At 49.6% G+C, this 12,423-nt stretch overlaps 1 protein-coding gene across 1 annotated transcript in view; it reads left to right on the forward strand.

Moving 5' to 3' along the window:
• Positions 1 to 12,423, forward strand: part of SDAD1 (SDA1 domain containing 1) — a 221,128-nt gene that overhangs the window by 96,542 nt on the left and 112,163 nt on the right. Inside the window, exons 11-12 of the mRNA XM_063919903.1 lie at positions 1,007 to 1,110; positions 11,576 to 11,633. Coding sequence (XP_063775973.1) covers positions 1,007 to 1,110; positions 11,576 to 11,633 — 162 coding nt within the window. The remainder of the gene's footprint in view (positions 1 to 1,006; positions 1,111 to 11,575; positions 11,634 to 12,423) is intronic.

The raw sequence follows: 12,423 nt of genomic DNA on the forward strand, positions 1-12,423 counted from the left end.
AATCTTATTTAATCTTTAATTCACATTTATTAGTTGTTTCGTTTATGTTTCTGTTAATCTATAATGCTTTAGAAATACCGGTGATTCATTATTAGTTGGTCAGAGGTGTATTACCGTATTAGTATTACTTGACCTCTGTTAGTCCAGCAAAATGGATTATCTGGCACAGTGCTGGAAAATCTGTGGTGTACCTGATGAGCAGCAAATCTAATTTAGAGTCTTAGGGGCATATCTAGTTGGGTGCCAGGTCTTTACTGCAAATAAACCTTTCAGACCTTGCGCCCAATAGTGGGCTACTTACTAGTCCTGCGGTCTCCCCTCTTTCTCTCCACTGGATTTGGGGCTGCAATAAGCCAACGGGGCTTCTGGAAGGTGAGGTGGCTGCTCGGAAATGTAGTTGTCCCTGCTGTCTTCTGGGGGGGGTTGGGTTCACTCACACGAACTTGCACATACTTACCCTACACGCTGCTGCAGAAAACCTTAAGCCCGGATGAAGAAGACACCGCTTTGGAAAGTAATTACTGAATAAGCTATCTGGAAACTTTCAATTGCTTAATTAGTCCTTAGCGGGGTGCCAGGGCAAGTCCTGCTGATTTTTCCTAAAAATAAAGATTTTAGAACTAATCAGATTTGCTCTTGTGGTGAGAGAAACCCTGCAGCATGGATTTTTTTCCCGCACTTCTACGGTTTTTCTATTCAATTATTAGAGAGAACATGAGACTCGGTTATTTATAGAACTCAATGTCTCATTTTCTCTCTTGCAATTGAATAGGAAAACCCCGCAACTGCGGGAGTAATCCATGCTGCTGGGTTTTTAAAAACTGCTCCGCACAATTGAATATGCCCCTTAAAGCTAGTGTGTCTGAACTTTGGCAGCAGAGACTGTAATAACAATGGCTATGTGTGAGTGTCTGCACTGTTCAGTTTTATTAAGCTTCTTAATGTGAGAAAACGCTTTAACCAAGCTACGTATTATTTATAGGTAAGTGATTTCATGTTCTTTCAGAATTTGCTGAGAAACTGTTGAAGGAGTTAGAAAGTTCAAAGGAAAGATTTGAAGTTAAGATGATGCTTATGGACCTAATCTCCAGGCTAGTTGGAATCCATGAGGTAAATCTGCGTTACAGCACTGGACTTTCACATATTGCTACATTTATCTTTTACTTTCTCTATTTCTTAGTTGACAAGTTTAGGCAATAGGCTGACTTTGACTTCACACGACCACAATAAGTTATAATTAAACACATGAAATTTCTCATTTTACATACAAATGCGTTTGTCAAAAATGACCAACACCTAAAAATCACTTGACGCAAGGGGTTTCCCAAAGTTATAGACAGATTACTTAATATTTTATGACCTTAGAGAATTCATGCTTATAATTTAATCTTATGTGGTAAGTAAAGATAGAACACTGAAACCATTTTCACTCAAACTACATTTCTCTTATGTCCTAGAGGATGCTGGGGTCCATATTAGTACCATGGGGGTATAGATGGATCCATTAGGAGCCACTGGCACTTTTTAAGAGTTTGAGAGTGTGGGCTGGCTCCTCCCTCTATGCCCCTCCTACCAGACTCAGTTTAGAAAATGTGCCCGGAGGGGCCTGTCACAGCTAGGGGAGCTCTACAGAGCTTCTTTAGTTAAAGTTTATTGTTAGAGTTTATTATTTTACAGGGAGGCTGCTGGCAATGGCCTCCCTGCTTCGAGGGACTAAAGGGGCGGAGTAGTATCCGCCCTGCAGGGTCTGAACCACTATGTCCGCTGACCGGACACTGAGCTCCAGAGGGGATCGAACGTTTGCCGCCGCATGGGAATGGTTAACCCCAGCAGCATGCCGCTACCCCCTTACAGAGCCAGAAGATCAGTGGCTAGTTAGTCACCGGCCCCCTGGGCAAGCGGGGAGCCGGTGTGAAGAAGGCCGGCAACAGGGTAGGGAGCGCAGTATTAACTGTGCCCCCGGGGCTCAGCGGTACATGGTGGAGGATCTCCCTGAGCCAGCGGCTACACCCTACACTGTCCAGCAAGCCTGTCAGTGTCCCAGGATCGCTGCCAGCACAATTCCTCAGGCCAGTATAATCTTCAGAAGAGCGGGAAGACAGCACCATGAAAGGGGGCTGAGCTTCTCCTCAGAGCGAACCCAGCAGCCTTCAGTGCCATTTTCCTGCCTGCAGAAGCGCTGACAGGGAGAGATGTCCCTCTAGATCAACTCCAGCTGCCTTGTACGTTACCAGGGGATTGTAGAAGGGGGGAGGGGGGGCTGTGTAAAGTCTGTGTAGCCTATTGAGGTACACAGGCAGCGCTGGTAGTTTATTAGTTATACCTTAAAAAGCGCTGTGCGTGGGTTGGCTCCAATCTCTGTTTCTCTCTGTGGCATGCTTGGGGGGGGGCTGTGTCTGACATTTCCCTGTGTGTGTGTAGGTGTTTACTATCTCACATAGCCATGTCTAGGCACTCGGTGTTATGTGCTGCAGAAGATGTTTCCTCTCAGGAGGGATCCATTCCATGTACACAGGATTATAATGCTTTGTCTCAGAATCCCCATTGTTGAGGCTAATACTGAGACTGGAACTCAGGTGTTGAAGAAGTCTATGGCAGTTTGGTCAGGCTCTGTCCCTATTCCTGCAAAATCCCCTAGCATGTTCCCACAGAAACGTGCACTTGCCCAAATCATGCAAGATGACACTGATACCGATTCTGATACTGCAGACGGTGATGGGGAGGTGCTGAGAGTGGCGTCATCCCTTGCTAAGGGGGTGCAGCTCATGATTGAGGCCATTAGAGATGTGTTAAATATTACTGACACCACACCTGAGCAGGTTGAGGAGGCTTACTTCACTGACAATAAGAAAGCCTCGCTAACTTTCCCTGCGTCTAAAGAATTAAACGCTATATTTGAAAAATCCTGGGAAAACCCGGAGAAAAAATTCCAGATCCCAAAAAGGGTTCTGGTTGCTTTTCCCTTCTCTGAGGAAGATAGGAAAAAATGGGTTAACCCACCCATTGTGGACGCATCTGTCTCCAGACTGTCTAAAAAGGTGGTTTTACCTGTCCCTGGATCTACCGCGTTAAAAGAACCAGCTGATCGTAAAATTGACACTTCGCTCAAATCCATTTGCACTGCTTCAGGAGTTGCGTTAAAGACCCACTATTGCCTGTGCATAGATTTCTAAAGCCATAGTAAAGTGGCCAGGCACATTACTAGAGGATTTGGATACAATGGATAGAAGTGACATTGAATTGTTTTTACGTAACATACAGGATTCTGCGGGGTTCATGGTGGATTCCATGAAGGACCTGGGGACGCGGACTGCACGGATATCTTCCATGTCGGTCTCGGCGCGCAGAGCACTCTGGCTACGCCAATGGTCTGCAAACGCGGAATCCAGGAGAAGTGTGGAGAACCTACCCTACACAGGTCAGGCTCTATTTGGAAAAGCGTGGGATGCGTGGATTTCCACGGCAACCGCGGGTAAGTCACCTTTCCTTCCCTCTGCTACACCTTCTACCAAGAATCCATTTTCTTCAGCCGCTAAGGTAAAAATGTCCAAGCCTCCTACCACTTTCTTTAGAGGTGGTCGGGCAAAATCAAAAAAAGCCTGCACTCGCAGGCTCCCAGGACCAGAGACCTGCTTCTGGTTCCTCAAAATCCTCAGCATGACAGTGGACCTCAAAGCCTGGAGGACGGGCTGGTGGGTGCGAGACTCAGACGTTTTAGACACGTCTGGGTGTCGTCTGGCCTGGATCCCTGGGTACAGAATATTGTGTCCCAAGGGTACAGACTGTAGTTTCAACTCCCGCCTCACCGATTCTTCAAATCAGGCTTGCCAGCTTTGCTGACGGACAAGGCTATCCTACAGGAAGCTATCCTAAAATTGGAAAAGTCACATGTCATTGTCCCAGTTCCACCTCATATGCGAAACAAGGGTTGTTGTTCAAACTTTTTAGTGGTACCGAAACCGGATGGTTCAGTCATACCAATTTTGAAATTTGAATCATTGAACCCTTACCTGAGGGCATTCAAATTCAAAATGGAGTCTCTGAGTAGTTATTTCAGATCTGGAGGAGGGAGAATTTCTGGTATCCCTGGATATCAAGGATGCGTATCTCCATATTCCGATTTGGCTGACGCATCGGGTTTATCTCAGATTTGCACTGTTGGACAGTCACTATCAATTTCAGGCACTGGCATTCGGCGCCTCCACAGCACCGAGGGTGTTCACCAAGGTGATGGCGGAGATGATGGTTCTCCTCCGCAGACAAGGGATGAACATAATCCCATATCTGGACGATCTGCTGATAAAGGCATCGTCCAGGGAGAAATTGTTGTAGTCTATTGTTCTCACGACTCATCTCGGGGAACACTGTTGGATCCTGAACCTTCCAAGATCACATTTGGAGCCGACCAGGAGGTTGTCTTTTCTGGGAATGATCCTCGACATGGAAGTGCAGAGGGTGTTTCTCCTGGAGGAGAAAGCATTAGTGATACAAACAATGGTCCGGGAGGTCCTGAAGCCAGCCCCGGGTTTCGGTTCTTCAGTGCATTCGCCTTCTGGGGAAGATGGTGGCCTCTTTAGAGGCTCTACAGTACGGAAAGTTTCATGCTCGGCCGTTCCAACTGGATCTCCTGGACAAGTGGTTGGGATCTCAACTACACAGGCACCAGAGAATACGTCTGTCGCCGAAAGCCAGGTTTTCACTCTGGTGGCTACAACTACGTCACCTTCTGGAGGGACGCAGGTTCGGGATTCAGGACTGGATCCTTCTAACCACGGATGCGAGTCTCCGGGACTGGGGCGCAGTCACTCAGGGGGTAACCTTCCAAGGAAGGTGGTCAAGTCTGGAATCCAGCCATCCATAAACATTCTGGAACTAAAAGCCGTCTACAACGGTCTTCTCCAAGTGGCCCATCTTCTGCGAGATCGAGCCATTCAGGGGCAGTCGGACAATGTAACGACGGTGGCTTACATAAACCGACAGGACGGAACGAAGAGCAGAGCTGCAATGTCAGAGGTAACAATAATCATCCTCTGGGCAAAAAAACACACGTTGGCGATATCAGCAATCTTCATTCCGGGAGTAGACAACTGGGAAGCGGACTTCCTCAGCAGACACGATATCCAACCAGGAGAGTGGGGCCTCCATCCGGAGGTGTTCACGGAAGTAACAGATCTTTGGGGTGTACCTCAAATAGACATGATGGCCTCTCGTCTCAACAAGACGCTTTGGCGGTATTGTTCCAGGTCGAGGGACGCGCAAGCCAGGGCGGTGGACACCCTAGGTACTCCTTGGGTGTTCCAGTCGGTGTACGTGTTTCCTCCACTTCCACTCATTCCAAGAGTTCTAAAACTCATAAGGAGATTAAGAGTTCAGGCAATCCTCATTGCTCCAGACTGGGCAAGAATGGCTTGGTACGTGGTTCTTCAGGATCTACTGCTAGAAGAGCCGAGGCCTCTTCGGGAGGACCTGCTGCAGCAGGGGCCGTTCGCTTATCAAGACTTACCACGGCTACGTTTGACGGCATAGAGGTTGAACGCCAGATATTAGCTCGGAAGGCATTCTGAACAAGGTTATTCCTACTCTGATACAGGCTAGTAGTGGAGTAACGTCTAAACATTACCATCGCATTTGGAAAAAATATGTATCTTGGTGCGAGTCCAAGAGTTTTCCTATGGTGGAGTTTCAACTGGGATGGTTTCTCCTCTTCCTTTAAGCAGGTGTGGATAGGGGCCTGAGGTTGGGATCCGTAAAGGTCCAGATTTCGGCCCTATCTATTTTCTTCCAGAAACAGTTGGCTTCCCTCCCTGAGGTTCAGACTTTTCTGCAAGAGTTTCTGCACATCGAGCCTCCCTTTGTGCCGCCTACGGTGCCCTGGGATCTTAACGTGGTGTTACAGTTCCTCCAGTTGGATTGGTACGAGCCTCTACCGGAGGTTGAGGTCATATTTCTCACGTGGAAGGCTGTCACTTTGTTGGCCTTAGCTTCTGCTAGACGTGTGTCAGAGCTGGGGGATTTGTCTTGTAAGAGCCCCTACTTGATCTTCCATGAAGATAGAGCTGAGCTCCGGACACGTCAGCAGTTCCTTCCGAAGGTTGTGTCTGCATTTCATATCAACCAACCTATTGTGGTGCCAGTTGCTACTGACTCCTCAATTTATCAAAGTCCTTGAATGTTGTAAGGGCTCTGAAAATCTGTGAAGAGGACTGCTCGTCACAGAAAATTGGACTCTGTCCTGTATGATCCCAAGAAACTTGGGTATCCTGCTTCTAAGCAGACGATCTCTTGCTAGATCAGGTTCACTATTCAGCATGCGTATTCTACAGCAGGATTGCCGTGTCCTAAGTCTGCTAAGGCCCACTCTACTCGTAAGGTGGGTTCTTCCTGGACGGCTGCCCGGGGTGTCTCGGTTTTACAGCTTTGCCAAGCGGCTACTTGGTCAGGGTCGAACACGTTTGCTAAGATCTACAAGTTCGATACTTTAGCCTCTGAGGACCTAAAGTTTGGTCAATCAGTACTACAGGAGCCTCCGCGCTCTCCCTCCCGTTCTGGGAGCTTTGGTACATCCCCATGGTACTAATATGAATCCCAGCATCCTCTAGGACGTAAGAGAAAATAGGATTTTAATTACCTACCGGTGAATCCTTTTCTCGTAGACCGGAAAGAATGCTGGGCGCCCGCCCAGCGCTTCATTATCCTGCAGTGGTTATCTGGTTCAGTACGGCCTTGTTCTTAGTTAAGTACTACCTCGTTACTTGGTTTAGTAACGTTCAGCTGTTGCTGAGTTTCAAGCTAGTATGCTTGGTTTGCCGCCTTGTGTGAGCTGGTGTTAATCTCGCCACTATCTACTGTATGTAAAGTTCTTCTCTCAAAGTTGTCAGTCTCCTCGGGCACAGTTTCTAGACTGAGTCGGTTAGGAGGGGCATAGAGGGAGGAGCCAGCCCACACTCTCAAACTCTTAAAGTGCCAGTTGCTCCTAGTGGACCCCTCTGTACCCCCATGGTACTAATATGGACCCCAGCATCCTCTACGGACTACGAGGAAAGGATTTACCGGTAGGTAATTAAAATCCTATTATAATACAAACATTATTCTAAAGCCAAACTAGTCCATAGACAAGAACATTATTTGTTGAATGTAGATAATAAAACACACAGCATTTAAATTTATTGTTAAAACTCATCTCCTATATATTGGCCCAGATCTGTAACTCTGTGTCTGTGTGTCTAACGCACAGCGCTGGGCGGAGTCACAGTTCTGTGAGGGAGGGCTGCATACTCCAGCCGACTGCTGTGCCCTCTCTGTGCCATGCATACACAGTGTGCACATGCAGCTGGGCACACACGCCCGCCGCCGCTACAGGTAACCCAGGCGGCGGCACCAGGCACACTGACAGCAGGGATCTGACAGCACCGTGCGTACATGTACCTGCGCGCTGACCTATAGGAGGTGACCGGCCACAGACCCGCCGCATGCTGCAGACTGACGCCACAGCACCCGGTGGATGCAAGGTTACCCGGACGGCTGTGCGCTGGGAATGGCCGGACGCCATAGCAGCAGCACGTCCTCAGGCGGTCGGACACGGGCGTACTCCGGCTCAGACATCCCTTCCCACACGGTCCGGGGGCCCATAGGGGCCGGGTGGTGATTGCCGCCTCCTCCTCCCCCTTGGCCAGGTACCCGTACATCCATGGTGGGCACTTGGAGGCGACACAGGGGGAGCGGAGCACACACCGCCAGGTTTGGGCTCCCGGTGCTGATCTGTAGGGGGGATCCGCATCCCGGCCCTGCTCAGTCAGGCCGTGCTCAGCATACCGGGAGCAGCCAGGGACTCCGGCAGCAGCATAACTGAGGAGGGAGGCAGGGAGCGGGCGCACGCTGGAGGAGGCTACCAGCTACTGATCTGATCGCTGCCCTCTCAACTCTCCCCGCACCTCTTTGGGGGTAAGTGTTGCGGTGACATCAGCACATGTGTGGTGGTGGTGATGAGGGGGGGTGTTAACCATGAATTTAGTGCGTGCCACCCCTCCCTAACACCTATATATACAGTATAGTGTGTATATATAGCACAAGTGCATATATGTAAGCCCTGCTGTAATACAGCTATGTGACTAGAGTGCATTGCTCCTGTATGAAGGTGAAAGTATTCCTGTCACCAGATCCTAACATGCTGTAATGTACATGTTGGTGTATCTCCTATATATTCCTCCCCCATCAGCGGCAGCCCCGCACCTGCCCCTCACCCATCTGCAGCGCCTTTGGCCCCTATTCGCAGCCCCCACTCGCACCTCCTGACCCCTCCGCCATCCACGCAACCCCCCGCATTTGGCCTTCCCCCAACCATAACACATCCGAACACCCTCCCCCATCCGCGTCTCCCCCGCACCCGCCACTCCTCCAACCACAGCACCTCCGGCGCCCCCCCTCCCCACACACACACGCCCCTTCCCCACCTGCGGTGGCTCCGGACTCCCACCCACTGCACCCCCTCACTCAGCCCTCCCCCTCCCGCAGCCCCAATGAAGCCGCCACTCCCCCAACCACAGCACCTCCCGGCGCCCCTTCCTCCACACGTCAGAGTTTCAGGATCATGCCGTATCTGGACGACTTACTGATCCAGGCGAACTCCCCAGAGGCTCTCCTCAGTCATTTGGGACTGACTGTACAATTCCTACAAGCCCACGGGTGGCTCATCAACTGGAAGAAGTCCTCGCTGGTCCCTGCTCATAGCATGATGCACCTGGGAGCATTGCTGGACACACACAACCAACGATTGTTCTCGTCTCCAGAGAAAGTCCTGAAGCTTCAGGTCAAAATCAGATACTTCCTCTCTCGCCAGAGAGTGTCCATACACTCAGCGATGCAAGTACTAGGCCTCATGGTGTCGGCATTCGACATGGTAGAGTACTCTCAATTTCATTCCCACCTCTCCAACGGTTAATCCTCTCCAAGTGGAACTGCCTACCTCACCGGATCAGGTCTCAAATGCTCTCCTTGACTCCGGAGGTTCGTCTGTCACTGAGCTGGTGGCTACAGGACCAACAGTTGAGCAGGGGCCGTCCCTTCTGGATTTCCAACTGGGTTCTCCTGACAACGAACGCCAGTCTGCGAGGTTGGGGCGCGGTGTTGGAGCAACAGTCTCTCCAGGGTCGGTTGACCAGGGAGGAACCTCTCCTCCTGATAAACATTCTGTAATTGTGGGCAGTGTTCAATGCGTTGACACTGGCTCTGTCTCTAGTAAGGAACAGGCCTGTTCAAGTGCAATCAGACAATGCTACCATGGTGGCGTACATAAATCATCAAGGCGGCACTCGAAGCCGCATGGATGGATGTGTCAAAAATACTTCAGTGGGCGGAACGCCATCTGCCAGCTATATCGACAGTGTTCATTCCGGCGGTCCTCAACTGGGAAGCGGACTTCCTCAGTCCGCTTTCCAGTTGAGGTGCACGCCGGAGAGTGGAATCTTCATCCAGAAGTCTTTCCACTCCTAGTGGACAAGTGGGGCCTACCAGATGTAGATCTAATGGCGTCTCGACACAATCACAAGGTTCCGGTCTTCGGAACAAGGGCAAGGGATCCTCAAGCAGCGTTCGTGGACGCACTGGCAATTCCATGGAACTTTCGCCTGCCATACGTATTCCCTCCGATGTCACTCCTGCCCCGGGTAATAAGAAAGTTCAAACAAGAAGGAGGAATACTACTTCTAGTTGCTTCGGCGTGGCCCATACGGCATTGGTTCTCCGACCTGCAGGGTCTCTCATTAGAGCATCCTCTTCTACTTCCTCAATGCCCAGACCTCCTCGATCAGGGCCCTTGTGTCTACCCGGACCTGGCCAGACTGGCTTTGACGGGGTGGCTCTTGAAGCATCACTCCTGAGAGCAAAAGGTTTCTCTAAGGCGGTCATTCAAACAATGTTGAAAGCCCGTAAACCGGCTTCAGCTCGTATTTAGTACAGGGTCTGGAATTCTTACTTCACCTGGTGTGCCAGTAAGGACTATGATGCCTATACTTTCAGGATTTCCAAACTTTTGGCTTTTCTACAACAAGGCCTGGACTTAGGCCTTTGTTTAGCCTCCTTCAAGGTTTATATTTCTGCCTTGTCGGTATAGTTTCATAGGAAAATTGCGTCTCTTCCAGACGGTCATACTTTCACTCGGGGTGTTTTACGGATTCAGCCTCCCTATGTCCATCCTGTGGCTCCATCGGATCTGTCTGTTGTTCTGAATGCCCTTCAAGAGTCTCCATTCGAGCCTCTTGATTCTGTGGACCTTAAATGCCTTACGCGTAAGGTCGTTTTTCTGTTGGCTATTGCCTCTGCTAGGAGGGTGTCGGACTTAGGCGCTTTGTCCTGTCGTCCACCCTTTCTGATTTTTCACAGTGAACGGGCAGTTCTTAGAACTCGCCCAGGTTATTTACCTAAGGTGGTATCATCTTTTCACCTTAATCAGGAGATAGTGGTTCCGGCCTTCATCTCTTCTGGTTTGTCCTCCAAAGAATGATCTTTGGATGTGGTACGGGCTCTCCGTATATATATGGAAAGGACTGCTTCTATCAGGAGGTCAGATTCCGTTTTTGTACTATTTGGTTTTCTCAAACGTGGCTGGCCTGTGAATAAGCAAACCTTGGCCAGATGGATTAGAATGGTGATTGCATAAGCCTATATGCGCAGGCTGGACTCCCAGCTCCTGCTGCTATCAAAGCCCATTCTACTCTGTCTTTTGGACCTTTTTGGGCGGCCCGTAGAGGCGCGTCCGCTGAGCAATTGTGCAAGGCGGCTACGTGGTCCTCAGTGAACACGTTCATCAGGTTCTATGCCTTACTTCTGCCTCCCAGGATGCTTCCTTTGGACGCCGGGTTCTTGTGCCCGTTACTGTGTATCCCCTCCCATGAGGAACTGCTTTAGGACATCCCGATGTTGTTCCCTGTGGAATACCAGTGTACCCTGCTTCAGAAAAGGAGATTTGTGGTAAGACTTACCCTTGTTAAATCTTTCTGCAAGGTACACTGGATTCCACAGGGCGCTCACCCTGATGCACCTAGCTTCTTTGGTTTTGTATGGCATTAGCCGCTAGTCCCTTCTCCTGTCGTGAGAATGTGGGTCTATGTGACTAACATCTACCGTCTCTCTTACCTGCTACTGCATTGGACTGGTTAACAAAACTGAGCTCCAGTGTCTGGAGGTGGGGCTAAATAGGAGGCGGTGCAGTGCATCCTGGGAACAGTCTAAGCTTTAGCCTGTTGTCTCCTCGGATCAAGATCCAGCTCTACACCCCGATGTTATTCCCTGTGGAATCCAGTGTACCTTGCAGAAAGAGATTTAACAATGGTAAGTTTTACCATAAATCTCCTTTTCCCTGCATATGCTACAGTTCAACAAAAGAGCGTAATATTGGTGTTATAATTTAGAGTACTTTAGCTATAGAGAATTGTCTTCTATTTTAATATGTGAAAACCAGTGTTGCCATTTCACTTTTATACTATTGCACTGCTATAATCACATACTTGGATACATTATATATAATGCTGGAATTTTTGTTTTAAAACTTATGCTGACTGTGAACTATTCTTTATTACAGTTGTTTCTCTTCAACTACTATCCATTTATACAAAGATTCCTACAGCCACACCAAAGAGGTAAGCTCGCTATGTGTTGTATACCTAGTTCTTTTACTACGTTTCCAAGTGCAAAGTCTGCAGAGGATTAAACCTTACAGAAGGGCAATGACGTATCAGTTGTTTCTCTAACGTCCTAGTGGATGCTGGGGACTCCGTCAGGACCATGGGGATTAGCGGCTCCGCAGGAGACGGGGCACAAAAAGTAAGCTTTTAGGATCACATGGTGTGTACTGGCTCCTCCCCCTATGACCCTCCTCCAAGCCTCAGTTAGGTTTTTGTGCCCGTCCGAGCAGGGTGCAATCTAGGTGGCTCTCTTAAAGAGTTGCTTAGAAAAAGTTTTTAGGTTCTTTATTTTCAGTGAGTCCTGCTGGCAACAGGCTCACTGCATCGAGGGACTTAGGGGAGAGAAGTGAACTCACCTGCGTGCAGGATGGATTGGCTTCTTAGGCTACTGGACACCATTAGCTCCAGAGGGAGTCGGAACACAGGTCTCGCCCTGGGGTTCGTCCCGGAGCCGCGCCGCCAACCCCCCTTGCAGATGCTGAAGATTGAAGAGGTCCGGAACCAGGCGGCAGAAGACTTTCAGTCTTCATCAGGTAGCGCACAGCACTGCAGCTGTGCGCCATTGTTGTCAGCACACTTCACACAGCGGTCACGGAGGGTGCAGGGCGCGGGGGGGGGGGCGCCCTGGGCAGCAATGTATAATACCTGTATGGCGAAAAATACATCACATATAGCCCTTGAGGCTATATGGATGTATTTAACCCCTGCCAGATATCACAAACTCCGGAGAAGAAGCCCGCCGAAA

Source organism: Pseudophryne corroboree, chromosome 1, assembly GCF_028390025.1.
Source record: "Pseudophryne corroboree isolate aPseCor3 chromosome 1, aPseCor3.hap2, whole genome shotgun sequence".
Lineage (NCBI taxonomy): Eukaryota > Metazoa > Chordata > Amphibia > Anura > Myobatrachidae > Pseudophryne > Pseudophryne corroboree.